Genomic DNA, 25372 nt, shown 5'->3' on the forward strand with positions numbered 1-25372 from the left:
AGGGGCGACCGTTAACCTTAAGTTAATGATTTGGCCGCTGCCGATGCCGCTGCCTTAGCCTTTGGTTGCTGCCTGCTCTTCAAGTGCAGCATATGGCATTTTCCTCTCCTCTGGCTGTGGCTTCAGCACAACTGACGCAGGATACGCAGGATACTTGCAGGGATCACAATGCCGGCCTACCTACCTACGATTGGAGTTTTTCGGGTTTTTGGGCTCACTTCCTATGTTCCTATCCTCCACATGGACCCGCCAATCTCCCCATCTCTCCCTTTCGAGTATGTAAAAAGATCAATCAAATATTGGGTTCCCTTCGCTTGGAAGGACTCTCCCTAGATGGAATTCTACTCGTATCTAGATGCCCACTTGACTCTGGCATTTTTTAAGGTATTTATACGGTGTAATAATAGGGAATGGGGCTGCCAGGGTGTCAGTGGGGTATGATGGTTTCAGGACTCGTATAAGGAAAGTCGAAAGATAGTACAATATTGATTTCCAATAACTTTAGCTTTATAACGTTTTAAGTTTTAAGATTATTTAGGATTACTTTTTAGGTTTATTATTAATATAAGATTTCTTATTTTGGATATGCGGGAAAAGTAAAATTTTAAAAGCTATTAAAAAGCATATTTAAACAAAAAAAATCAATAATAGTTAGAATATTTGAGTATATCAAGTTTTCCAGGTCACCTCCTAGTCTTATACCCTTACTACCAAAAACTCCTTTTTGTATTTTTCCTCTTGCTTAGCTGGCATTTTTTCCCTACTGCCACTGCTGGTGCTGTGCACCTGCTTCTTAGACACAGGACGCGCGTCTTTTGACCGCAATCGTTGCCAAGGCCCGCCTGCAAAAGCAAAACCGAATAGCACTCTTACAGGCCAGGTCGTCGCATAACTGTTAAGCTTGGCGCTCTTACAACTCTGGGTATCGCACTTAAAGTTTCTTTTTTTGTTCTCTTCGGGGACGGGACGAATGATCCTGCAGAGCGTGTGCCAGAAACGAAACCGCAGCCCGCTGCTTTACACAAATCCCAAAAAGCCAAAACGAATCCGAGCTCGGCTCACTTCGTCCTGGTCCCCAAAAACCACTTTCGTTTATTTTAATTTGGCTTGCGGTCAAGGGGATTGAGGGTGCTTTGGTGGATCGAGGGAATTGGGGAATTGGCAGCCAGCCTGCTGCAATCTGACAAGAGCCTGCTGCATTTAATAACTGTTTTCGTTTTTGCCGCTGTTTTCTTATACTCTACAAAGTAGAGTTGCTACGCTAAACAAAGCATTTTAAAGAAGAAGATTTTGTTAATCTCATCTATAACTTAAAATTTTGTTAAAAGTGCATCTTTGATACAAAAATTTAAAACATAATTACTGTTACCAAAATCGACCTGGGTTTGGGGAAGACACAAAAGGTGTTTCATTCTAAAACTCTTTCAATGTTAGATCTGCAAAGGCTTGATCAGTAGGATTAGTATTTATAAAACTCTTTAGACATGGAAAAAGTAAAATAATTTGTTTATAATAAAATGATTTTAAAGTGTATTTAATGATTCGAACTTTAACCATGATGTGTTTTTTTATTATTTTTTAACTCGTCTTCCCATGCCCGTAAAACTGCACCCCGAGTCATCACGACCTGGACTTGGTTTAGGACTCTATAGCGATCCCGTTTTGCGGTGCACGTGCCACATTTTGCAGCTTGCCACGAGATGTTCACCGGCCGATCGAGCTCTTATCTTGCAAAACAACGCGCCTCTGACTTAATTAATTTTTATTTATGTTAACGAGGCTTTTGGCTTTTATTTAAATCAAAGTTTAGGGTTAATCCCTTACTGAACTAAAGATCGTTTGGGCACTTTGAACCATTTGCTGGGCAAACTGGAAGGAATTGATTTCCACATTTAAAAAGGTGCCGAGTTGTAAATAAGAACTTATTATAAAGGGGCTTAAATTACCTTTTCTTACGCCAAAAAGGACTTAAAGGACTGTTACCCTTCCAAATGACTGATTCTTCCCGGAACTGGAACTATAACAAAAAACTAAGCATCAGTTTAAGAAACGAATTTAATTGAATATACTCATTGGAAATTTAAAATTTAAACTTACTACTACTTACATCTATTATCTTTTTTTATGCAATATAAATAAAGATTTATTGATGTATCTTAGTTTTTAATAGGAAAAAACATTTTTAATTTTAAAATTAATTGTTCAAACTATTAATTTATTCCTAAAACCTTTCTTTGAGTAGAGAACCAATTCTACATGTATTTTACAAATAAATGTATCCTTACATTGGCAAAGTCCACTAATAGATGTCGCTGGGTGTTTCTTTGATAGGTGGGAGTAAAAAAAGATTTTTATATCGAAATCATCTTTTTAAGATCCTTTAAGATCCCGTAAAAGTTATCTCTTATTTCAGTTCAAAATGAAAAGTTACGATTATTATCAAGCCCAAACACCGCAGATAACAGCTGGGATTTATAGATTTCGGTTTCTAAGATTTTCTTTCTCTTCTTCAGAGCCAATGTATATTTTCGATCAAAATCTTTATTTTCCAGTACAGGGAATCTTATCACAGACTAATTTTAATCATCCCCACTAATTCTATTCCACATAAGGCTGAATATCATGCTGTTGACGAGCGGCCTCAGTTTCTGCACCCACGGCGCATGCTAGCAATGAATTTACCGTCTGCTCCTCTCCGGCCTTGTAGACGTATCCATTGGCTTTGTCGATGTGGTTTCGCAGACGCAACATGCTATCTGTGCTGAAGGCGTCCAGCAGTTGAAACGAAACGAGAGCGTAGTCCTCCACCATGGAGCAGATGGCAGCATTTAGTTTGCGGTGTTTTCGAAAGACGGGATCATCGTCCAGTTTGTCCAGCAAATACTTAAGGTCCAGGACGTCTGTGTAGTAGTCTACATTGAAATGGAGTTTGGACTCATGTTTCCTTAGCAGATCGGCTTTGGAAAGGACATTTACTTGAGGTAGACTCATTCGTAGCATAGAATTTAATGCCATTAGCAAGGTGGCAATGAATTTTGAAGGCTCGGAGCAGTAATGCGAGTCTATGAGGTTCACGGTAACCAGGCTATAACGCTCTCGTTCTAAACGTTCGAAAACACGTGCCATTGCAGAATGATGAGTATAGAGCTCAATTTGCCCTGGACAATCAAAAAGGAAGTAGTTGTGAGTGGCTCCCAGTTTTCGCAGTGCCGGCAGAAGCCAATCTTCCAAGTGGTCGGCCAGATACTCGGCGCAGTGCATCAGGGCTCCATTGGGACCTAGCTTTAAGTGTTCCATGCAATCCTCAACCGTGATTAATTCCATCACACTGAGAACCGGTTCATAGGACATGTTCTCATTCGCCGGGTCCAGATTCACCACGCCGACTTGACGTCCAAGTTCACGGTAGAACTTAAAGGCCTCAGCGCAATAGGTGGTTTTCCCGGAACCAGGGGGTCCAATGATTAGCTGTCCATAGCGGGGATTTTCCACCGTCGTCTGTGTCGGAAATCTCTGCAACATATTTGTGGCGATTCAAAGATCACGAAAACGTAAACAAAACAAGTAACAAAAATAGTGTGGTCAGACTTGCTACAGCTGAAAATATACAATCCACAATTAAATACAAAATTAGTTTTCTACATACACTGTTACAAAATTATAGTAGTATTAATTATATATAATTGCATCTTTCTCAATATTAAAATTGGATTTCTTTTCCTGGTAAGCAAAAACGTTTCTGTCAATGACAATTTATCGCAGGATGCTCAAGTAAAATATACATAATTCATAAATATGAAATGGCTATGAATTTATATATTTTTACAGCTAAAAGTATTAAAGTATTATTGCGTGGGCGGATATAAAAATACCGATCAGCGTAGGAGTGCACTTTGTAGGAATTGGGCCGGCTCGCGATCTGGTCACACAGCACACAGTTCGTCGGCGAGAATTCAGTTTGGTGTTTTCATTTATCCGCGGAAATTCGCATTCATTAGTAAACTCCTAATAAGCACAGAGGAATCACACCACCGCAATGGCTCAACCCCAACCACCGGCGTACGAAAACAGTGAGTTGGCATCCCACAATGATAAACCACATTCATAAAACCGATCCAAATCGGTATTTGAGAGAGTGAAGGGGGATGAGTCAACAGGCGAAAACGGTAAAAGCAGAAAGCAAACGCCGGAAGCGCCGTGATTATGCCCATAAATGGGCATAGCTGCATAATGAAAGACTTTTAAAGTTAGGAGGCGGGGTGAGACATTTAGAGCCACCCCAGGCGTAACCCCAAATAAAGTAGCCGCACCCTGACTCTCACCCACTCTCCACTCCGATTCTGCCGGCGTTATCTTTAGGCGTTTTCAGTTCTAATCGTTTATTATCGCCATTAATTGCAGAAAACATCTACGCAACTCTGCCTCGCACCCAACGCGGCCAACCCATTGTCTTAGGATCCGATCCCAAGGGCAAGAACTTCCTGTACACCAATGGAAACTCTGTGATCATCCGTAACATCGAGGTAAGCTGATACGGATATGCTGCTGCAGCCTGCTGCTCCGCTCCTGCCATAAATCCATGGCATCTTTTTGTCCAAATGGTGTTTTATTTTTGGATAGGCTGCAGTTTTCTGTTGCCAGTTTGTGTGTGCTATCTGGCTTTCTGGCAGCTGTTCTATATTTATTTTTATATACGGCGCAAAACGCAGATTCCCATTCCACAGGCCAGCCGGCAAAATCAGCCATACACACCATACAAACTGACACACAGAGAAATTTCTTGTTTGCCGCCCACGCATCATCATTATGATGTTTTGATCTGGTAAAAGTGATTCGACAAAGCGGCTAAGTTTGAGTATCTTTCACCCGTAGAATCCGTATAAATTCAAAAAAAATTTCCTTTGTTTTCCCGCTAACAAATTTGTTTTTCTTGTGAAAGAGTGTATTTTCTTTACTTTTTATAACAATTACCTTTACTTAGTTATTTTCTTCTGATAAAAGTCGAATATATTAATTTTGTATTCCTTGCTACCTTCTGAAAAATAAAGTAAAGTGATAAGATATTCCTATGTTTGTCATCCAAAAGAAATCACCATTAAATTTTCTTATTCCGGTAAAAGTGTTTCTAAAAAATAGATTTGTTTTTTCCTTTTCTTCCCCACAACAGAATCCAGCCATCGCCGATGTCTACACGGAGCACTCGTGTGCAGTGAACGTTGCCAAGTACTCACCCAGCGGCTTCTATATTGCATCTGGCGGTAAGTCTGGCCCAGCAATTTCACACTTCGAGCACCCGGCTTGGGGCAACAGAGCATAAAGAATCGTGACCACCATGAGTCACGCCACGGCCAATGATTAGCATTTCCCTATTTGGAGCTTTGTCTTTATCTTATCTGCGGTTTCGATTCGAGCAAAGTTATTTATTTGCCTTTCCCCTTCTTTCACCAGACGCATCGGGCAAGATTCGCATTTGGGACACGGTCAATAAGGAGCACCTGCTTAAGAATGAGTTCCAGCCCATCGCAGGACCTATCAAGGATATTAGCTGGTCCCCGGACAACCAGCGCATCGTGGCAGTAGGCGAGGGACGTGAGCGTTTCGGTCATGTCTTTATGTCCGAAACTGGTACCTCAGTGGGCGAGATCAGTGGCCAGTCCAAGTCTATTAACTCGGCAGACTTCCGGCCAGCCAGGCCATTCCGCATTGTGACGGGTGAGTTCGCGTAATAGCCACATAATGCGGTTAACTTATTCCACAACTCTATTTTTACAGGCAGTGAAGACAATACCATTGCTGTGTTCGAGGGACCACCGTTCAAGTTTAAGATGACCAAGCAGGATCACTCCCGATTCGTCCAGGCTGTGCGTTATTCTCCCGATGGCAAGTTCTTTGCCTCTGCTGGCTTTGATGGCAAAGTCTTCCTGTACGATGGCACTAGCTCTGAACTGGTTGGTGAGTTTGGATCGCCTGCCCACAAGGGCGGTGTTTACGCTTTGGCCTGGAAACCAGATGGCACTCAACTGCTGACTTGCTCCGGCGATAAGACCTGCCGCCTTTGGACAGTTGAAACCCGCGAGCTGGTTAGCGAGTTCATTATGGGCACAACAGTGGATGACCAGCAGGTGTCCTGCCTGTGGCAAGGAGAGAACCTGATCACCGTCTCGCTTTCGGGCGTGATCACCTACCTCAATGTGGCGGATCCCTCGAAGCCTCTGCGTGTGGTTAAGGGCCACAACAAGCCAATTACTGTGCTGGGATTGAGCGACGATCGCAGCACCATTTACACGGGCAGCCACGACGGCGTTGTGACCAACTGGAATTCGGGCAGCGGCACCAATGACCGCATCACTGGTACCGGTCATGGTAACCAAATCAATGGCATTGCCGCTTGGGGCGACTTCGTCTATACCTGCGGCATCGATGACAGCCTGCGCCAATTCAGCGTAGAGGGCAACTCCTACACCGACTATGTGGTCAAGCTTAACTGCCAGCCTCGCGGCTTGGCCATCCTGCGCAACGAGAACATCATTGCGCTGGCCTGCATCAAGGAATTGACCCTTGTGCAGGATCAGAAGAAGATCTTCTCGCTGCCCATCAAGTACGAGGCCAGCTCTATTGCCGTAAATGCGGATACTTCCGATGTTGCTGTCGGCGGTGATGACCAAAAACTGCACATCTACAGCCTCAAGGGAGGAGTCCTGGAGCCCAAAACAGAACTGGATCACTTAGGCGCCGTTACGGATGTGTCCTACTCTCCGGACTTGAAGTATCTGGTGGCCTGCGATGCCCATCGCAAGGTGGTGCTCTACTCGGTAGAGGAGTACAAGGTAACAAACATGGATTTTTAAATTATTTCTTTTATTAATTAAATGTTTTTATAGCCTGCACACAACAAAGAGTGGGGCTTCCACAGTGCTCGAGTCAACACGGTGGCCTGGTCGCCAAACTCGCTGTTGGTGGCTAGTGGATCCTTGGACACCACAATCATTATCTGGTCCGTGGCCAACCCGGCCAAACACACCATTATCAAGAGTGAGTTTTTAATAGAGAAAATTTCAGATTATATTTCTAACTCTTCGTTTGTTAAACATTCCAGATGCCCATCCGCAGTCGCAAATCACCCGGTTAGTCTGGCTGGACAACAACACTGTGATCTCCACCGGACAGGACTGCAACACCAAGGTGTGGCACGTGGAAAGCATCTAAAATGGCCCAGCCGTGAAGCATATTTTTATACTTATCCAGGGAGAGCAGCCAGCAGCCCCCTGGCTTCATTTCATTTAAGTGCAAGAGTTTACATTTAGCTATTTATGTCTCCAACCCCGCCCCGCGCACCTCATGTCATGTCTTTAATTTTAAGCCCAAAGTGTTTGCTAATCATCATATCATGGATATCCTACTATTTTTCTCCGCTATCATTTGCACCTGTGTTTTTCGAAGTCTTTTTTATACTACTGGAACTACGAACTACGAAAGGAAACACAAAGATATGTAAAGTACGCCAGCGTACATAAATTATTGTATTATGAAATGAAATATACTAGTTTTTGCATAGATCGCTGTCATTTTTTTGTCCTTTGGCTGTTGATTTGGGAAAATCAGCTAAACACGCACCATATATTTTGACTTCTTAAACATTTATTCCTTTTTAAAATTGTGTTTTTTGGTTTTGGTAGGTCTTCACCCTGTCTTTTTGTGTGCAAGTGTGTGTGCGTGTGTGTTCAGGTGTGTATAATTACAATATTTATAAAAACTTGGCTTAGTTTACTAGAATGTGGTGTGGACGTGTGCTTGTGAGAAGAGAGCGTGAAAGCGAAAGGTAAAAGTGTTTTGTAACTTGCAGTTTGAGAGCCTCGGAGGTTGCTACAGTTTGAGAAATCATAAACGTAAATTGTGCTAAATTAAGTACATAAATTAAGATAAGATAAGAAAGGCGCTCGCATGTGTTTGTGTGCAGAAGACGAAAAACGAATTGCGCTAATTATCACAGCCGGGTCTAAGACGTTGGTTTCGGTGGGGCTAAAAGATGTGCATATGGCACTAGTGTTGGGCTTTTCCAGAGTGGGTGATGGTTTTCCTTCCTCTGAATTAATTTCCGATCAAATTTAAAGCAGAATTTTATGTTAGTTAACCAGAAATATTTAGTGACAGTTTTGTCAGTTTAATCTGCATTTGATCGGTATCAAAATCGAGATAGGGGGAGCTAGTCACTCACTCATGAGCCACCCAATCACTATGCAATATGCGTGCATGTGTACGAGTATGTGTGTGGGTGGGCATGTTCCTTGTGCTTGTGTGCGTGTCAGTGTGGTGAGTTGAACAAATCGAAAATATTAAAAAATATTATTCTCAGGTGGTTGCCGCTGAAGTCTCCACACCTGTCACCTCTCCATTGGTGGCCGCCGGTGGCTCACGTTCACTCTTAATGCCCAGCGGCGGCGCCTCATGGGCCAAGTCCAACGATGGCTGACCAGAAGCTGGAGAGGATTCAGCCACGGCCACGGCAGCTGCTGCGGCCGCCATCTGAAATTGATTGGGCAGGAAGAGGTATGGATTTCTTGCTTCCTGGCCCGAACATCCCAGAGCGGTCGCCGGTGATGGACCTATCTCACCGCTGGTTACTGTGTGACTGGCTGCCATGGGCATCGGTGTAGGTGTGGCCACTGATGCAGCAGTGGTTGCCGTCAGCTTGGATACCCTCTTTCGACGAGCCTCGTTCTCACAGGGTGATGGCGCCCCAGGATGTCGGTAGCTAACATGCTTGCGCAGGGCATCCTTGCTTCGGGACACATGGGAGCAAACGTTGCAAGCGTACCTAGAAAGATCGAATCAGGATTAGATCCAACTATTTCTTTCCCAAAGATATAGACGACTTACCGCACATTCTGATGGGTTTCGAGGTGGACACGCAGGTTGTACTGGTTGCTCAGCTGCTTGTGGCATATAAAGCAGGTGGCATAGAGTTTTGAGTTGGACGGCGGCTTGATGGGTGCGGCGGCCAGTGATTTGTCGCGGTCGGCGCTTAGTGAGAGCAGATTGGGCTCCGACTTGGCGCTGACCAGCGCCATACCACCGGCAGCCGCTGCAGCTGCTGCTGCCGCTTCCCGCTGATACTGCTCGATGTGGAGCTGCAGTTTGGCATGATCCTCGGCCGAGATGTACGGTGTCGGCCCCTGCGGTGGATGGTGATGCATTTGGGCCGCCTGTTGTGCCGAAGTGGGTGTGGCTGCAGCACTATACAGCGGCGGCTTGCTGTTATACAATTGACTTTGACCGAGGGTGCTGGGGTAACTGGCCGAGGAGCACTTGACCACCGGTAGCTGTGGTGAAAAGTGTGCCATGGCCGGCGGAGCAAGGGTAACGGGGGATGTGGCTACTATAGGATTTGGTATGGAGCTTTCCTGCGGCGACTTGCTACTGCTGCTGTTGACAGCAGATGATGATGCTATTTTAGGATTCTTGACCAGACTCTTCTCCAGACGCCGCAACTCCTTGGGCGGACTTTCACCCTTCAGCCGCTTGGAGCCAAAGCAGTCCGTTTCCAGGTGATCGTCCTGCATTCCGCTTTGGTAAAGCTGACATTGCTGCTGATATTTGGCCAGCAGTTCCGAGGTCTTGTTAAGCGCCGTCTGCGAAAAGTTTAGAGGTTGCGGCAGCAGACTTGGATAGAACTGCAGCGACTTAAAGAGATTCTCCAATGGCGTCGTACCCATTCCGGTGGATCCCACCGATCCCAGCTTGTTTGCCAACAGTGGTGTGCTAAGCGCCGGAGTGGGTAGTTGAGGCAAACTTGGTGTGGGAGTGTGGGAAGGCGTGAGAATGGGAGTTGGCGTGGGCGAGGGCGTGCTGGGGCGCTCAAACTCAGAGGACTTCTCGTTCGCCGTATCCATGTAAGAGGCGCCACCACTCCTCGCTGTCTTTGGTAGCTGTGGAGATTAGAAATTTTAGAAAATAATTTCATGAAGATGAATGTGTTAGTGCCAGAGATAATGCCTAAGTTCTAAATCTTTAAGACTCACATTGTTGTTTTGGACATCGGCCAGTCCCTTGATGCCCAGAGTCTCGGCCAGATTAAGCAGCATGGGAATCTGTTCCTCATAGACATTCACCTCGCCGGAGTACATAAAGGTGAGCAGTGAGACGATGGCCCCAAAACTGGCACCTGGTATGATAATAACAGGGTGGTTACTAGCCTCCAGAGCCCGGAAGATGTCCATAAAGAAACTACTGCAGGCACTGAGAACCACACGGTGAGCCCTTAGCTGGCGGCCCTCGGCCGAGATGGTAACATCCGTCAAATGGGATTGGTCCAGCAGAATCGGGAGAGTGCTCAGTAAACTGGTCTGGAAGAGATCAGTGGGGTTGGGAAAGTGAGAAGAAGTGCTTGTAAGTGGGTCATACGATCATAAAAATACAATTTTCCTGGGCACAGAGCAGCTCTGGGGAGGGAAGCTAAGGGGCCTGCGGCTGCAGCTGCTTTCCAACTTTTCGATTTACTCTCAGTGGAAATTCTTTGGATTTTGGCAATTGCACGAATCTGTTCATTTATGTGACACACCACCAATCCCCCTTTCATCCGCCTCATCGCTACTCTTTGTCCATTTGGCTCTTTTGCTATTTTGGACAGCAAATGCCAGTGCCGCCCGTTTCCCGCTTTTCACCCTTTGGGCGGCAGCCTTAGTAAACATCGAAAAACAAAAATTGTCACTATATGAAAATGCGGAAAACTATGTGTGAATCTGTACGTTTGGATAGATGGATCCTATATATAGATTGGTCGACATTTGGCTAGACCTGTTCGCTTCACTGAACGATGTCCAGTCCAGTTTTTATGGCTCTTACTTATCCGGCAAGCAGAGTGGCGGTTATGTCGAACATAAGACATCATTAAAGCTCAAGGATCTCACCTGATGATTGTGCCAGCGTAGGCAAAACTGCTGCTGGTTGTCATTGTGCTGCAGCTGCTGATCAAAATGATGATGCTGCGGTTGTCTGGCATTAGTGCTATTTACATGTTCCATAATTCATCTGGGTTTGGATCACATGGACCAGCTGCAACGGAAGGAGGAGAAGGAAATGCAATTAGTGGATGTGCAAGATGTGCAAGATGTCGGTTGTCAGAGAGAGAGAGAGAGGTAAACAAAATCTTTTTTTCGCCTTCCGCGAAGCCCACTTGGCTTCTTTGTTTTCGTTTCTCATAATTTGTTTGTTTGCATTTTGGTGGTTTGTTTATTTATTGAACGTTTTGTCACACACACACTTTTCGTGTCTGCTCTTCTGACTTTGGCTAGCTAGAAGAGCGTCTGCACCACGAGGCGTATACGTATTCTGTCGTAGCAGTTGGCTTATTACTCATACGCCTAGTCACGGGAAATCTAGGGGAATGCAGGGGAAGGAATCATTTTCTAGTGACCGGGAAATGGCATAATTTTATTTAATAACAGTTTGATCCATCTTTAGGTGGGTGTTTCTTCAAGGTATCCCGATTTCGAGTACTCCTTAGAGGCACATTCTGGTCTCGTTGACCAAGTCAACGGGCTGATTTGCTGAGACATTTTGCTGAGTGCCCAGTTTGACGAATCGGAATTACAATAAAAACATACACACTCACGCACACACACACACACACACGCCCAGTGTTATTTGTGTTCTTTGCTGGCAATTAAACTAAATTTATTTAAATAAAATAAGTTTTCCTTGGCTGGCCTGGCCTGGGCGATCTGATCACAGTGCCGCTGTGGGTTTCTGGGTGCACTATAAATTTGGCAATTTCCATTGTTCGGATCGTATAGATGTGATGCACTGGGCGGGCGGGCGGTTGGTTGGTCGGTTGGTTCACACTTTTGTCCGAGGGCTATTTATAAGATTCTAAGAGATGCTAAAAGGAAGCTGGGGTGGGGATTTTGGGGATTTCTCGGTCTATGCTGCACCGCCGACCATTGGAGGCCCCCCAAAAACAGCCCGGCCAATGCAAATCCGCAGCAAAGTGACAAGTCCGAGTCTTGTGTTTTGCTTTTTTCTTTTTTTTTTTGTTTTTTTCTTAGCATTTTAGCTAGCCCAGCGTGCAATTGTTGGACGACGGAATTTTCTTCATTCCATTATGTGTGCACATGGGACTGAGAATCGCATCTAAGCATTTCTCTATTGAGAGACGATGGATGGTGGAGGTTGCCTTGCCATGCCATCCCATGCCTTTCCTTGCCTTGCCTGATGGGGCACAATGGTTGCCTGGGATTGGAGGGAGGAGCGAGGTGCGGCACGGCCTTTTTGGCGCTCGTTCACACAAGAAAGTGTTGTCGTGACAGTCAGGCAGCCTTCTTTTCCGTAACTCTTTGGTATTTCGCTCAATTTTTACTTGATTTTCCGAAATTAGTTTTTCAGCCTTTCAGCTAGCCAGCTAGCCATCTTCTCCTTCATCTCCTTATACTTCTCCGTCCTCTGGCTGTTGTTTTAAATAGCCATCCAAAAAATAAAGATCTGTGCTAAACGCTCTCGCCAGGCTGTCTATTTTGATTTGTTGTCCAAGTGCCTGCCTTTTGTCATCAACGGCAGGCAATTCATTCCAAAGCACCTCGCAATCGTTTTCATTTCGATATTTGGTTTTGGTTTTTAGCTTTAGTTTTGCTTCATTTCTTGGCCATTCCGCTGATGCGTAATATTTTACACATAATCACTCATACGCCTCGTTGAGCATGGTATGTGCGGTGGGGGAGGATAAATAAAATGATTCTTAAGCCTTCGACGTTGTCTTCTTGTTGCTGTTGTTTAACTTTCATTTGTTCCATGAAATGTGGCGCACATAAATTTGATGTCAAAGCTGTTTTCTTTTTCGAAGAGGTATTTAGATTTCATTATAGAATTCGCACGATCAGAGCGGTCTCTATAACATATATGTGGCTGTGAATCACGCATAATCCAGTGGCCCAGCATATCTGCCCCTGGGTATAATCTAATAATAGAGCTCCGTGGCCAACCCTTATGGCCGAGGATCTCGAAAATACTTCTTTTATGCTAATGGAATGCTCGTGCCGACCATCAAAATTATATTTCCTTTTTATGTTTTTTATTTGGTGTTTTAATGGCTCGCCTTTAAGCGCTTTCATTCTTCCGTATTCGAAATCTCTTCTTTGGATTCCTCAACGACATTACACAATTTACTTGAGTTAATCACTCGTTTCTATGTTTTGTTCACTGGGTTCTCTTTCGTAGAATCCTTCACATTCTTATTTTGATTTTTAGTTTCTTTTTTTTTTTTTTCGTTTTTGGTTCACACATATTTTCCTAATGCCATTTTCCCCGCTTCCGTTACGAATTTTCCCTTTCGGTGATTTTTCGCGACGGGACGAGCGCGCACCTTTGTTAACCGTTTGCTGCTCGCATCTGAAATGAAAAAATCCGAAAATGTTTCAATTCTTTCGTTTTAGTTGGAGATTTTCTATTTTTCGAATGTCCATCTCTTGACAATTTTCCTCTATCTCGTGTTGCTGTTGCTGTTGGTGTTGCTGTTGGCCCAAATGTTGTTGCTGCTGCTGCTGCTGCTGCTGGTGGCGTTGCTGCTGCCATTTGTTTAGCGGATTCGAATGTGGCTCTCAGTATGTCGGGTGGATCAGTTTGTCGCCCGATTCCATGTTCTTTAATTAATGAGCAGCCAGACCCCAGAACAGTGAAGAGAAATCTCAGCGGTTTTGTACTCGCATTCTAGCCTCTTGGCCAAAAATTAATTGGCTTCCCCGCACTTAGTTAATCAAAACATTTGCCACACTGGCAAATCATCATCATAATCATCATTATCATTTTCGTCATCAGGAGGAACGGCGTCCACTTCGTCTCTAGACACAATTGACATGATCGGTCGACAAGCAGTGGAATTTGTTGCTGCATCATGTGCATTATTAATTTGCAATAAAATGTGGAACCCGGCGACAGCAGTTGCCGCCACATGAAAATTGCCCAACGAAAATAAATTCATACCTGGCACATTGGATTTTGAATTATGGCTGACAAATACAAATGGAATAGCCAGATGGAGACGGGCAACCCAGCAACTGGGCACACAGCACCTTCATTATGCACTTTTTCAAACCATTAAAATGCCACAAATACTTATTTATTATTGTCATCTGCGGGCACCTAGATTTGGGTTAGCAGCGTCGCAGTTTGGAGGCAGTCTGCAAATATCTCATAATATTCCTTTTCTCTAAAATAATTTCATATTTTTAAAAGTGATATAAAGAAATAATTTTTAAAATAAATTAAGATTCTGTTTAATCTGCATAACAGGAATAAGAAAGGTAAGCAAACCATTTTAAAGGGATTTTTGTAACACTTTCCTTTAAGTTAGTTCATCTTACTAGTAAAGTTTAAAATAGATCTAAAGACTCAAGCAGTGAGCCTCGGCCATCGGCTTGCATTGCATTGTGGGAAAGTCCCAGCCATATTTGTAAGGACATCTCACGATAGTTAAGTAACCGCTGAGGCACCTGTAGAAGTACTCGCAGCGCTGGGGATGAGGATGGACACCATCTCCGGTTAAGTCGCAGTGTGGTCTTTCAGAAGCTGGTGAAGATGGTTTGGGGGTTGATGAAGATGGTGAAATGGTTGGGAGGGTTGGGGAAGAGTCTGCAGAAGGTGTGGAAATATCTGAAGCTGCTGTAGAAGACTCCGAAGATGTTGTGGGTGTAAATTGAGCAGGCGGTGTGGGATGTGGAGTAGTACCATCACTTCCCTCCTCCTTCTCAGTAGTCTGCTGATCGCCTTCCGCTTCGGTCAGGGCAGAAACAGAGTTACCTAGGCACACTCCGTTATCATCAAAGGCACACTCCTGAGTCTGGTCGTCGAAGTAGGTTGACTCCGGACAGCTATCCCGGAAAGAGTCCTCGCCATTGCAATAGATGTACGAGGCGCAATCGTCGATGGCCATGACAAAAGTATCAAGAACCGCATTTGCACATTGCGGAAATTCTTCTCCTTGGATTGGACTAAGACATCCTGCTAGGAGCAGCAAAGAAAGCCAGGATTGTACTTTAAGTGACATGTTTATGAAGTTCTTTCACTCTTTTTGATGGAACTGAAGCTGGTGTGCCCCTTTTTATGGCAAATTTCAAGGTCGACTGCGAAACTCTTATCGCAACTCTTGTCGCTGATATCTGCCATGAAGAAATGTTGCCAATTTTGTTTTCTCTTTTTAACTAGTAAATATGTCAAGGCCGTGTAATGACTTTGAGACAATGATAGAGAAACATAGTTAAGTATATCTAGAAATTGGACTTCATTGTATGTTTCTTTTATATATTTAAATACCTATATGATTGACTTGAACTTAACCTATAACAAAACTTTAATTGGCAGTTCATTGATCTAATCATAAGACTTTCCTAGTCTGTGTTTAAGCTACTTTTATTTAAACATTTTTGTATAATTTTTCATATGCAACTGTTCCACAGTTAGACTCCTGTTTTAAGTACACCTTAGCCTGTGAAAGCATGCTCAGATCATGGTCCACTAAGTCCAATTGCTGTTCCAGTTGCCTCTTGAGGTTACGCACTCGCAACGTGCCCATGGAAAGGGGCAACCGGTTGTATTGGGCAATCAATTGGCTTTGCCGTTCACGGGCAGCATCCAAGAGAGCCCTACGTTGTTCGCTGGATATCAGAATAGGCTGGGTTTCCTGCTCTTTAGGTGACGCTGGCTGAAGATTCACTTGATCTTGTGGTTCAGACTCTTCTTGTGGTTGGGCCTCCTTTTTAAGGGATGCCTGCGATTTCACGCTTAACACATCCTCTGGGTCCACATCGACAACCTCGGGAATGTCCATTTGGCGGACCCTAGGAGAACTCGCCGTAGAGGAATGGGAACTCATAGATACATTATCATCCTGCTTTACGATAGATGAGCAACAGTTGTCCAAGAAACATAAACCGCCAGGCAAAATGCCGAACACGTTGGCTAGCGGCCGGTGCAGTGTGTACTGCCCCGGTTGATAGCCAATGCGTTGTTTCGGCACTGTGCCCAGCTCAAAGTTGGACGCCGTGCAACGCAGCTGCAAACCTTCGCCGGAGAACAGTTCTCCCCTACCGTTTAAGGGATCATCACCCTCGCTGCGGGATTGAAACTGCGATTGGCTTTTGTCCGTACATTTTAGCAGGGCGGCACTGAGAAACCGTTCGTCGCTGATGTCCTCCGTTTGGATCTGTTTCTCGGATAGCTCTTGCTGATTGGAAATAGTTTGTGCGGGTCTACCTGCACGTCGCTGAGGTTTTGCCAATGGTAGCTTAACTGATCCGCAGCATCTGGCCCTTGAGGCAAGCGTGGGCTTTTGATAGCTTGGCGAGCCCTGGCTGACCATCATTCGGTTTTCGAGCAGAAAGTTGCGCGTTTTGGTCATCTAGGGCCACGCTATCGACTGCTGATTAAGTTAACACAGCAAGTGAAAAAAAAACAAATATAAAAACGATGAACGTGGGTAATTGTTTGGGAGGCTACAAAAATCAACTGGAAAATAATATTTAATTTATAGGAAAATGAAGCTTTAAGCAAAAGAAGTTGTGATCTAATCTCAAGTTTAGTTGGATTTATAGAAGAATTATATTATTTAATTTTTAATTATTATTTAAAAGAGTTATAAACTTATCAAGAATCAATATCACATCCTATTTAAGCTGATCGAAGGCCTGTCTTAGCATTTGATTGCAAAGGGCAGCAAAGGGATTGATTTCCACAAGCTAAAATTAGTATCAAAATGAGAAAAAATGTTGTTGGGAATAAATTGAAGAGTTTGGTTACCTGTTCCCTGGCAAATTTACTACCCAATTGGGCTGCTGCCTCAAAATCTGCACGTGCCTTATCCAAGTTATCAAGTTTACGATATAAGACTCCCCGCTGGCAGTGGGCATGGCACTTGGTGCGTGCCTGCTGATCATTGGCCAGTTCCAAGGCTCTGTTTAAGTCATCCAGTGCCTCTAAAAACGTAAAAATAGATTAAAAGCGTTCTGCTAAACTGAAATTGTTTAAAGTTTAAGACTCTTTTATAACCAACCTTCATCACGTTTTGTCAAGCGTAGCGTCTGAGCCCTATTGTTTAGCACAGAAGCCCTCTGAGACAGGGTAAGTGATTGCTGGAATAGATCTAAGGCCTCCTCCAGTTTACCCTTTTCAGATAACTCAATGGCTTGTAGTTCCAGTTTCCTTGAAGCTCTTATGGCTTCAGTGTCCGGCTCTACATCCTTTAGATCACCTTCGGCGGGCACGGAATCTGTAGCTTGGACACCGCTAAGCTCAAGGGGATTAAAGATGGAATCGAGTACTTGCTGATCGTGAGCACTTAACTTAAGATTGAGCTGAGGCATCTTACGATGTTGTTAACTTAAGTGGTTCAGTCAAACTGAGCTTGGCATCTGAGTAGACAAACTACAAAATAGTTGCGAGGAGAACGAAATGCAAATTATGTCGTTCAACCTGTTCAGGCAAAGTTAAAAAACAAAAAAAACATTTTCAAAACCAGTCGTGTTTACCGACTTAATAAAGCCTCGCTATGAGCTGTCTTGATAAGAAGATAAAATCCCATTTCTGTAAATGTTACAGCTTCCAATATCAAAAGGTCAAAAATGTCCCAACTAAATTATAATCGAAAGTACATTCTTTAGTTACATAAACATAAATATAAACATAAACTTAAACATAAACATAGCCTTAAAATGTAATATTATATTAGCGATTCCTATCGTATCACGGGGACGGACTCTCGCCATTTGGAAGTTGTTCATCCGTTATCTCCAGCATTTCCATTGATGGCGCTATTACGGACTCAGCATCCACGGGTGGGTTGTTCAGAAATCGACCTTCACTCATATCTATCCAGCGGTCGGTGATCTGAAACTCAATACTTGGTCTTGAAACAAATCTATTAGCCTTCCATTTGCAGTTACGTATAAACAAATAGACGGTTGGGATTATTAAAATTAACAGGGCACTAAGGATCACTACCCCTTCGATTATAACCGTCTTCTGTTGTAATACACAATCTTGCAAAAACTCTATAAGCCGTAAGATACGTTCTGAGTTTTTATTCAGTTGCTGTTTGGGGTTATCCATTAAGAATTTGTCTATTTCTGATTTATTTTTGGAGCTCACAACCTTCACAGTCGAGGGATTGAAATGTACTAGTTTTTTCCTTCCCTTTTCTTTCTTTGATAAGCCCCTTCTCTACACTTGAAGTCTACACAAATTGCTATATACCCTATTTTTCTTGATCTCTTGGTTATATTTTTAATCACATTTTTAATGTTTCTAAATTTACATTTTTAGTATATAAGATAAAATGATAAAATGTACTGGAAATATGCAATTATTTTCTTAGTGCGAGGTAGTTTTTAGGCGGGACACTTAACACTAACGTCTATTCGGTTCTTATCTTTTGAGCGCTGAAATGATTAGTTTTCTTTTTTTGGCGTTAATACAAAACATTTATTTGAGTTTTACAGTTTTTTTTTTAGAAAATATAAATAACTCATTAGGCGTTAAGCCGGTTGGAAGTCTCTATATGTCTCTCCCACTATCCAGTTGCCGTTGGTCTGAGATTCTGAAACAGCATAGCTCTTCCTCTTCTTTTCGCAGGTCAGAACGAAAAATATATAAAGCAGGCTGATTAAAATTAATAGGCCACCAAGGATCAGTATTAGTCCAAGCATAGTCGCATCCTGCATGGCTATGCAATCATTAACAGCATCAATAATCATTTTATTTCTTTCAAATTCGTTTTGGAGTTGTTCTCTGGCTTCATCGTTATCCATTATGACTTTTTCTAATCAGTTAATTTTTGGTGCTCACAACATTTAAATTCGAGGGTTTGGAATGTACTAGTTCTCGACTTCGTTGATCCACGCACTTCCCTTTATTGGGCTTGATAAGCCATTCTCATATTATATTATGAAAGTGGTTTTTGTATACCCTAACTGTCTTCAAAGTCTTTAATAATGGTAAAAGATATTTTGAAAATTAAAGTAAAAGTTTAAAGATTCTTAAATTACTTTTTTTTTAATTTATAATATAAACAAGTTTTATACAGGAAAAATGCAATTGTTTTTATTAATAAGATATACTTTATAGTCGGTACACTAATGTGTAATGAAAAATGAGATTTTTTTATTTTTTGCCGCAAATAAAAACATTTGAAGTATTTTTTGTAGTTTTTTTTTGTTTTAAAATTATTTTTGCTAATTTGATGTTGTGAAGAATGTCTCGGCGGCGACCGCCCTTTATTTAGAAGTTGCTCCTCCCTTGCCGCTGGCGTTCTTAACGGCATCTGTAAAGCTTCGTGGTAGGAGGCATTACGACCTCATCGGTTATCCATGGCCAGTGACTGCTCCGTCAATCGGCTATTGCTCCTATCCATTCGGCTATCGGTGGTCTAAGACCTATTACTAATGCGAGAAACAAATCCCTCGACCTTCGTTTGGCAGGTCCGCGTTATCACATAGATGAGCAGAATGATTGCAATTAACAAGGCAAAGAAGATCGGTACTGTGGGCGGTAAAGCACTATCTTGCCCGGATTTACACTTTTCTAGTTCACTTTCAATCCTTTCAATGGATGTTTGTGTTCTTAATTTAGTTTCTCTGACCTCTTCCAGATTTCTTTTAGTGTCATGTATTACTTTTTGATTGGCTGTCTTTACCGAAAAATGACTAATTTTTGCCCATTTCAATGCACTAATTTCAGAACAGAGTAAATGGCGAGATCGGCTTTCACATTGAGAACTAGAAGCGTTGGACACATTCAGAGCGATAGCCGCGTACAAAAACAACAAAGTCAACTTAAGCATTTTGGAAGCTCACAACCTTCAAAGTCGAGTGTTTGAAATGTACTAGTTTTTGATTGGGTTCGCTGATTCACGCAGTTCCCTTTACTTTACTTGATAATACAGAATTTTAGATTTTAAATCGCGGAATATGAAGCTTTCTTGATATTTTGTGTACCCAGCTTTTGCCTGAAAGCCATGCTTAATAATCAGTTTAAAATATTGTGATCACTTAACATATTCTAAAATATTTATAATAATTTAAAATTAATATCTACAGGAATGGAGGTTATTATACTTTTTAAAATGTTACCTTGAGATATATTTGTTCTATATTACAACATTCAAAAGTGTGAGATATTTTTTAGTCGGGACATTGAGCTTTAAAAGTAATATAACTTGTGGCCCACGGAAGATTTGCGTTTTAAAATCCCTATAAAAATATCAATAAATCCCAATTTCGAGCGTAAACTTAACCGTTTCGTAAACCGCAGACCTTCTACTAAATATCTGACGCATTGACAATGAGATTCGAAATGTCAAAGTCAAAATTAACGATAGTTCAAAAAGCAAACGCTACATGGGCTACATGTCTCTTATCTGTTGTGCGTTGAGATGAGCTTTTATTTTGGCGAAAAAATATGAAACAAATTTTAGGAAATCAGAATTCTTCTTTTATATATTAAATATACATATATAATATAAATTAGGGTTTTTAATAGAGAATCCTATCGTATGACGGCGGCGGGGTCTCTTCATTTGGAAGATCTTCGTATATAGTCTCCGGCGCTTTTATCGGCATCTGTAGAGCTACTTGGTAGGATGGCGGCACTCTAGACTCATCGGTAACACATGGCTGCTCCGGTAATCGGCTCTCGTCCATTTCCATTGGGCGGGTGGTGGTCTGGGGACCATTATTTACCCATCTTCCGCAGGTCCGTTGAATCACAAAGACGATCAGAGCGATTAAAAGTATAATGGTAATGATGAACACTGATATTCCGATAAACATACTCGAATCCGGTTTGGATTTACAGTCTTTTAGTTCAGCTTCCATCTTGTTAAGGATTATTTGTGATGTTAGGCTTTCTTCCATTGCCTTTTTTAGTTCCTCCATAAGTTTATCTTTTATGCTTTCATTGTTGCGCACTTCAGCATAATACTTATCTTCTTCCATTCGCATTTGTATAATCCTGGAGCAGAGTTCGCTGGGTTCATGGCTTTCACAATAGAAACACGACGCGATTTTTACATTCAGAGCAATAGTCGTAAGCAAAAATAATATAGTAAGCTTAAGCATTTTGAGAGCTCACAACCTTAAAAGACGAGTGTTTGAAATGTACTAGTTTTTAATTGGCTTCGCTGATCCCCGCTCTTCCCTTTATTTGGCTTGATAAGCCATTACCACGAATTCACGAAGCCAGTCGTGGCGAATATTTATACCCTACTTTCCTTAAAGGTTTTGAATAATAAAAAAGACAAAATATATTTTTTTTTTATTTAATGATTAAATCAAAAGTTGTAGGTTTTAAAATTACTTTTTTAACATAGAATGGAAATAGTTTTACTATTGCGAGGTACTTTATAGGGGTCACTAAAATCTAACTCCCTGTTTTGTTCTTATCTTTTGAGCGTGAAATTACAGTTTTTCATTTTTGGTTTTTGCTTTTGTAGTTCTGTGGTTCCAGACGTTGTTTAGAATTTGTTTTTTAATTCTTTTTAGAAAAACGAAATGACTCATTTGTCTCGAGGCAGTGAGTCACTAAATATCTTAAAGATTTTTATACAATATGTATAGTTCGGAGCAGAAGTAAGGCACAATTCATAAAATCTAATGTTTGTTTGGAGATTCATTTGTAAACAAATAATAACGAAAAAGATTACTTCGGGTTTTAAAACTTTCGATCCGTTTTTCCTCGCTGACACTTATCTCTTATATTCTATTATCGTTGTAAACAATAAAGTATATGGCATGTGAAGAGGTAGGCTCCTCAATAAAGAATCCTATCGTATGATGGCGGAGGCACATCTTCGCTTTGAAGTTGTTCATCCGTAGTCCTTGGCGTGTGTATCGGCACAGTTAGAGCTGCTTGGTACGATGGCGGCAATAGGGTGTCGCTCCTATCCACCCGGGGGCTGGTGATCTGAGACCTATTACTGGGTGTTGAAGTAGATCTCTTCACTTTCATTTCGCAGGTTCGTCTAATCAGAAAGACGAACAGAATGATTGCGATTAACAAGGCACAAAAGATCAATAATAATCCGGTGGACATAGATCCATCCTGTCTGGATATACAGTCATGCAATTCATCTTGAATCCTGCCTCTTGATGTGTATACTGTTGTTAGTTCTTCTCTTAATTCCTCTAGATCTTTAGTAAGTTTGTCTATTAAGGCTTGATTCGTTGTCTGTACATCAAAGTGACTGCTTTCTGCTAATTTCATTAGTGAAATTTCAAAACAGAGTAAGCTGGGATCAGTTTCTTGGCATGGCAAACACGACACGATATGCGAATACAAATTTAATATAAATAATATTAATATTTTTGGTTTCAGCATTTTTGGAACTCACAACCTTAACACTTGAGCGATTGAGATGTACTAATTCTTAGAGGTGGAAAAACATCAATGCCAACATGTCATCGATGTTTTCGGAACATCGGCAACATCGATTTCTGCAGAAAATCGCGCATTTTTACTTTTGCATTAAATTGGCATACATACGATATATTATTTATAGGGGCATTAATTTTTTTTTTCCTTTAGTTTTCATTTACAAATTGGTAATTTTTTATGTAGAAAATTTTATTTCTATTTTTAAGCATTACAAATTAAAATAAACTCATTGTATTATATTATATTATTATATTATATTTATTATATTTTTTATTTTAAACATCGAATCAAAAGGATCGAGAATATCGATGTTTCCCCACCTCTGCTAATTCTTGTTTCGCCTATCCACGCACTTTCCTTTATTTTGCTTGAGAAGCAATTCTCATATTTTTAAAGTCATAGCAGTTATATGTATACCCTTCTTTTCTTTCTAAGTTTCGATCAATAATAAAGCCCAAAATATTTTTACTTCTTATTTTAACAATTAAATCAAAAATTTTTAGTTTTTAATTTACTTTTATAACAAAAGAGTTAAATAAAGAACAAAGCTAATAAATATATTAATGCAAGGTACTTTATAGTCGGCTACAGAAATCTAACTCCCTGTTTGGTTCTTATGTTTTGAGCGTTGAAATGACATTTTTTGGCGCAAATATGAAACATTTTTCGTTTTTGCTTTTGTAGTTCTGTAGTTCCGGAGGTTGTTTAGAATTTACTTTTTTTATTCCTTTTAAAAAACGAAATCACTCATTTGCCATGAGGCAGTGAGTCACCAAATATCTTAAAGATGTTTACATATATACATACATATGTACTGTTCGGAGCAGGAGTAACCCACAATTCATAAAATCTATATTTGTTTAGAGATTCATTTGTATATAATTAATTACGAAAACCATGCCTAAGGGTTTTAACATTCTCTATCCGTTTTGCGTCGCTTTCACTTATCTCTTATATTCTATTATCGTTGTAAGCATGGCGGTGTAGGAAGTTACATAGGCTCGTCAATAAAGAATATCGTACGGCGGCGGAGGCACATCTTCGCTTTGAAGTTGTTCATCCGCAGTCCTTGGCGTGTGTATCGGCATATTTAAAGCTGCTTGGTACGATGGCGGCAATAGGCTGTCGCTCCTATCCACCCGGGGGCTGGTGATCTGAGACCTATTACTGGGCGTTGAAGAAGATCTCTCGACCTTTTTATGGCAGGTTTGTCTAATCAGAAAGACAAGCAGAATGATTGAGATTGGCAAGATCACTATTAATGCTCTCCGCATATCTCCACCCTGTCTAAATTTGCACTCATACAATTCATCTTGAATCCTGTTCCTTGATATGTATACCATTGAGCTATTTTCTCTTAATTCGTTTAATTCTTGAGTAAGTCCGACAAGATTGGATTTACACTCATCCAATTCATCTTGAATCCTGCTATTTGATTCTAATAATTCGATTTTATCTTGACTATATTTAGAAATATATTCCATTAATTCTTGATTTTGTATCCGTAGATCATTGTGTCTGCCTTGTATTATTGAAATTTTAAAACAAAGATCGCTGGGAGAAGTTTCTTCGCACGATGTGTGACACGACACGATATACTGATTCCATGCAATAGCCGCGAAGAAAAAAACTATTTTTGATTTCAGCATTTTTGGTGTTTACAACATTAACCTTCAAGGGTTTGAAATGTACTGATTCTTCATTGTTTGATTTCGCTTTATTTTGCTTGAGAAGTCATTCCGATATATTTAAAGTCGTAGCACATAGTGACTCATCTTGTAGTTCAAATTTTTATACATAAATTTGCTTAAAAGCATAAATATATGATAAGAACCAGATGACGTTGTGGGGAATTAAAGTATTTAATGGAGAATCATATCGTATGATCGTTTACATCAGCATCTGTAGAGTTATGTGGTACGATAGCGGCATTCTGGACTCTTAGGCTGATGGTTTGAAACCTTTTACCATTTCTAGAAATAAACCTCCATTCTGAATGTCCGTTCAATCACAAAGGCGAACAGAGAGATTATAATTAACAAGACAGAAAAGACCATTGATTATGCGGTCCACATATCTCCATTTTGTCTGGATTCACACTCATCCAATTCATCTTGAATTCTGTTCCTTGATTTATATAATTTTGAGCTATTTACTCTTAATTCGTTAAGTTCTTGAATAACTTCGACAAATAAGTCTTTATATGTTGTCTGTAGCTCAGTAAGTGCTTCTATTAATTCTTGATTTTTTGTCCATACATCATAGTTTCTCTCATATAGTTGTGAAATTTTTAAACACAGATCGCTGGGAGCAGTATCTTCGCACGATGTGTGACACGACACGATATGCGAATTCCAAGCATTAGCCGCAAAGAAAAAAAATATTTTTGAGTTCATAATTTTTGAAGCGCTCAACCTTTACATTCGAAAGCTTGAAATGTACTAATTTTTCATTGGCTGATCCAGGCATTTCCCTTTTATTTAGCTTGAGAAGCCATTCCCAAATATTTAAAGTCGTGCCACATTTTTGTATACCCTTCCTGAAAGTTTTGAATAATAAAAAAGTATAATATACTATTACTGGTTTACTAAACTTAAAGGCTCTGCTTGTCCCTTACTTTTCAGCGTTGAAATGAAACAACGCATTGACTCATTACATTTTCCAAAATTTTTTATATATGTACATTTTAAAACATACGTATATGAAAAGAATAAGATGGTGTTGTGGAATTAGTACTTTTAAGGATTCTCTCTGTCATACGACCGTCTGTATCGGAAGCTGGACTCTTAGGTAGCCCATGGCTGCTCCCGTCGGCTGATGGTTTGAGACCTATTAACAGTTTTATAAATACACCTTCATTCTGAAGATCCGTTCAATCACAAAGGCAAACATGATGATTTTGATTAACAAGACAGAAAGCACTAGTAAAAATGCATTCCACGTAGCTCCAACTTGTCTGGTC

General features: G+C 41.2%; 6 protein-coding genes across 8 annotated transcripts; 1 reads left to right on the forward strand and 5 right to left on the reverse strand.

The window, feature by feature from the left end:
* Positions 1-2521: 2521 nt before the first annotated feature.
* LOC108113839 (GPN-loop GTPase 2) lies at positions 2522-3708 on the reverse strand. Its single transcript, XM_017224549.2, has one exon. It carries the CDS (start codon positions 3520-3522, stop codon positions 2599-2601), a length of 924 nt encoding a protein of 307 aa, XP_017080038.2. The 5' UTR covers positions 3523-3708; the 3' UTR covers positions 2522-2598.
* Positions 3709-3913: 205 nt separating this feature from the next.
* LOC108113860 (actin-interacting protein 1) lies at positions 3914-7554 on the forward strand. The gene is made up of 7 exons (XM_017224573.2): positions 3914-4070; positions 4402-4523; positions 5168-5258; positions 5449-5712; positions 5773-6827; positions 6882-7032; positions 7097-7554. Exons 1-7 carry the CDS (start codon positions 4037-4039, stop codon positions 7204-7206), a joined length of 1827 nt encoding a protein of 608 aa, XP_017080062.2. The 5' UTR covers positions 3914-4036; the 3' UTR covers positions 7207-7554.
* Positions 7555-8268: 714 nt separating this feature from the next.
* Positions 8269-13442, reverse strand: LOC108113859 (protein bric-a-brac 2). Of its 3 annotated transcripts, none has more exons than XM_017224571.2 (5): positions 13274-13442; positions 10908-11052; positions 10020-10343; positions 8878-9926; positions 8269-8815 (listed from the first exon to the last, which is right to left on the reverse strand). In XM_017224571.2, exons 2-5 carry the CDS (start codon positions 11019-11021, stop codon positions 8350-8352), a joined length of 1953 nt encoding a protein of 650 aa, XP_017080060.2. In that variant the 5' UTR covers positions 11022-11052; positions 13274-13442; the 3' UTR covers positions 8269-8349. The 3 variants fall into 3 exon arrangements, with proteins under 3 accessions (XP_017080060.2, XP_017080059.2, XP_017080061.2); XM_017224570.2 differs by having other exon boundaries at positions 13159-13442; XM_017224572.2 differs by having other exon boundaries at positions 13355-13370.
* Positions 13443-14311: 869 nt separating this feature from the next.
* Positions 14312-15194, reverse strand: LOC108113862. Its single transcript, XM_017224576.2, has one exon. It carries the CDS (start codon positions 15032-15034, stop codon positions 14372-14374), a length of 663 nt encoding a protein of 220 aa, XP_017080065.2. The 5' UTR covers positions 15035-15194; the 3' UTR covers positions 14312-14371.
* A 184-nt stretch (positions 15195-15378) lies between these two features.
* Positions 15379-16384, reverse strand: LOC108113861. Its single transcript, XM_017224575.2, has one exon. The coding sequence runs from the start codon at positions 16382-16384 to the stop codon at positions 15401-15403; it is 984 nt and encodes a 327-aa protein (XP_017080064.2). The 3' UTR covers positions 15379-15400.
* A 25-nt stretch (positions 16385-16409) lies between these two features.
* Positions 16410-17560, reverse strand: LOC108113863 (tetratricopeptide repeat protein 36 homolog). The gene is made up of 3 exons (XM_017224577.2): positions 17036-17560; positions 16783-16958; positions 16410-16721 (listed from the first exon to the last, which is right to left on the reverse strand). Exons 1-3 carry the CDS (start codon positions 17343-17345, stop codon positions 16650-16652), a joined length of 558 nt encoding a protein of 185 aa, XP_017080066.2. The 5' UTR covers positions 17346-17560; the 3' UTR covers positions 16410-16649.
* Positions 17561-25372: the final 7812 nt, after the last annotated feature.

Source organism: Drosophila eugracilis, unplaced genomic scaffold (assembly GCF_018153835.1).
Source record: "Drosophila eugracilis isolate 14026-0451.02 unplaced genomic scaffold, ASM1815383v1 contig_2154, whole genome shotgun sequence".
Lineage (NCBI taxonomy): Eukaryota > Metazoa > Arthropoda > Insecta > Diptera > Drosophilidae > Drosophila > Drosophila eugracilis.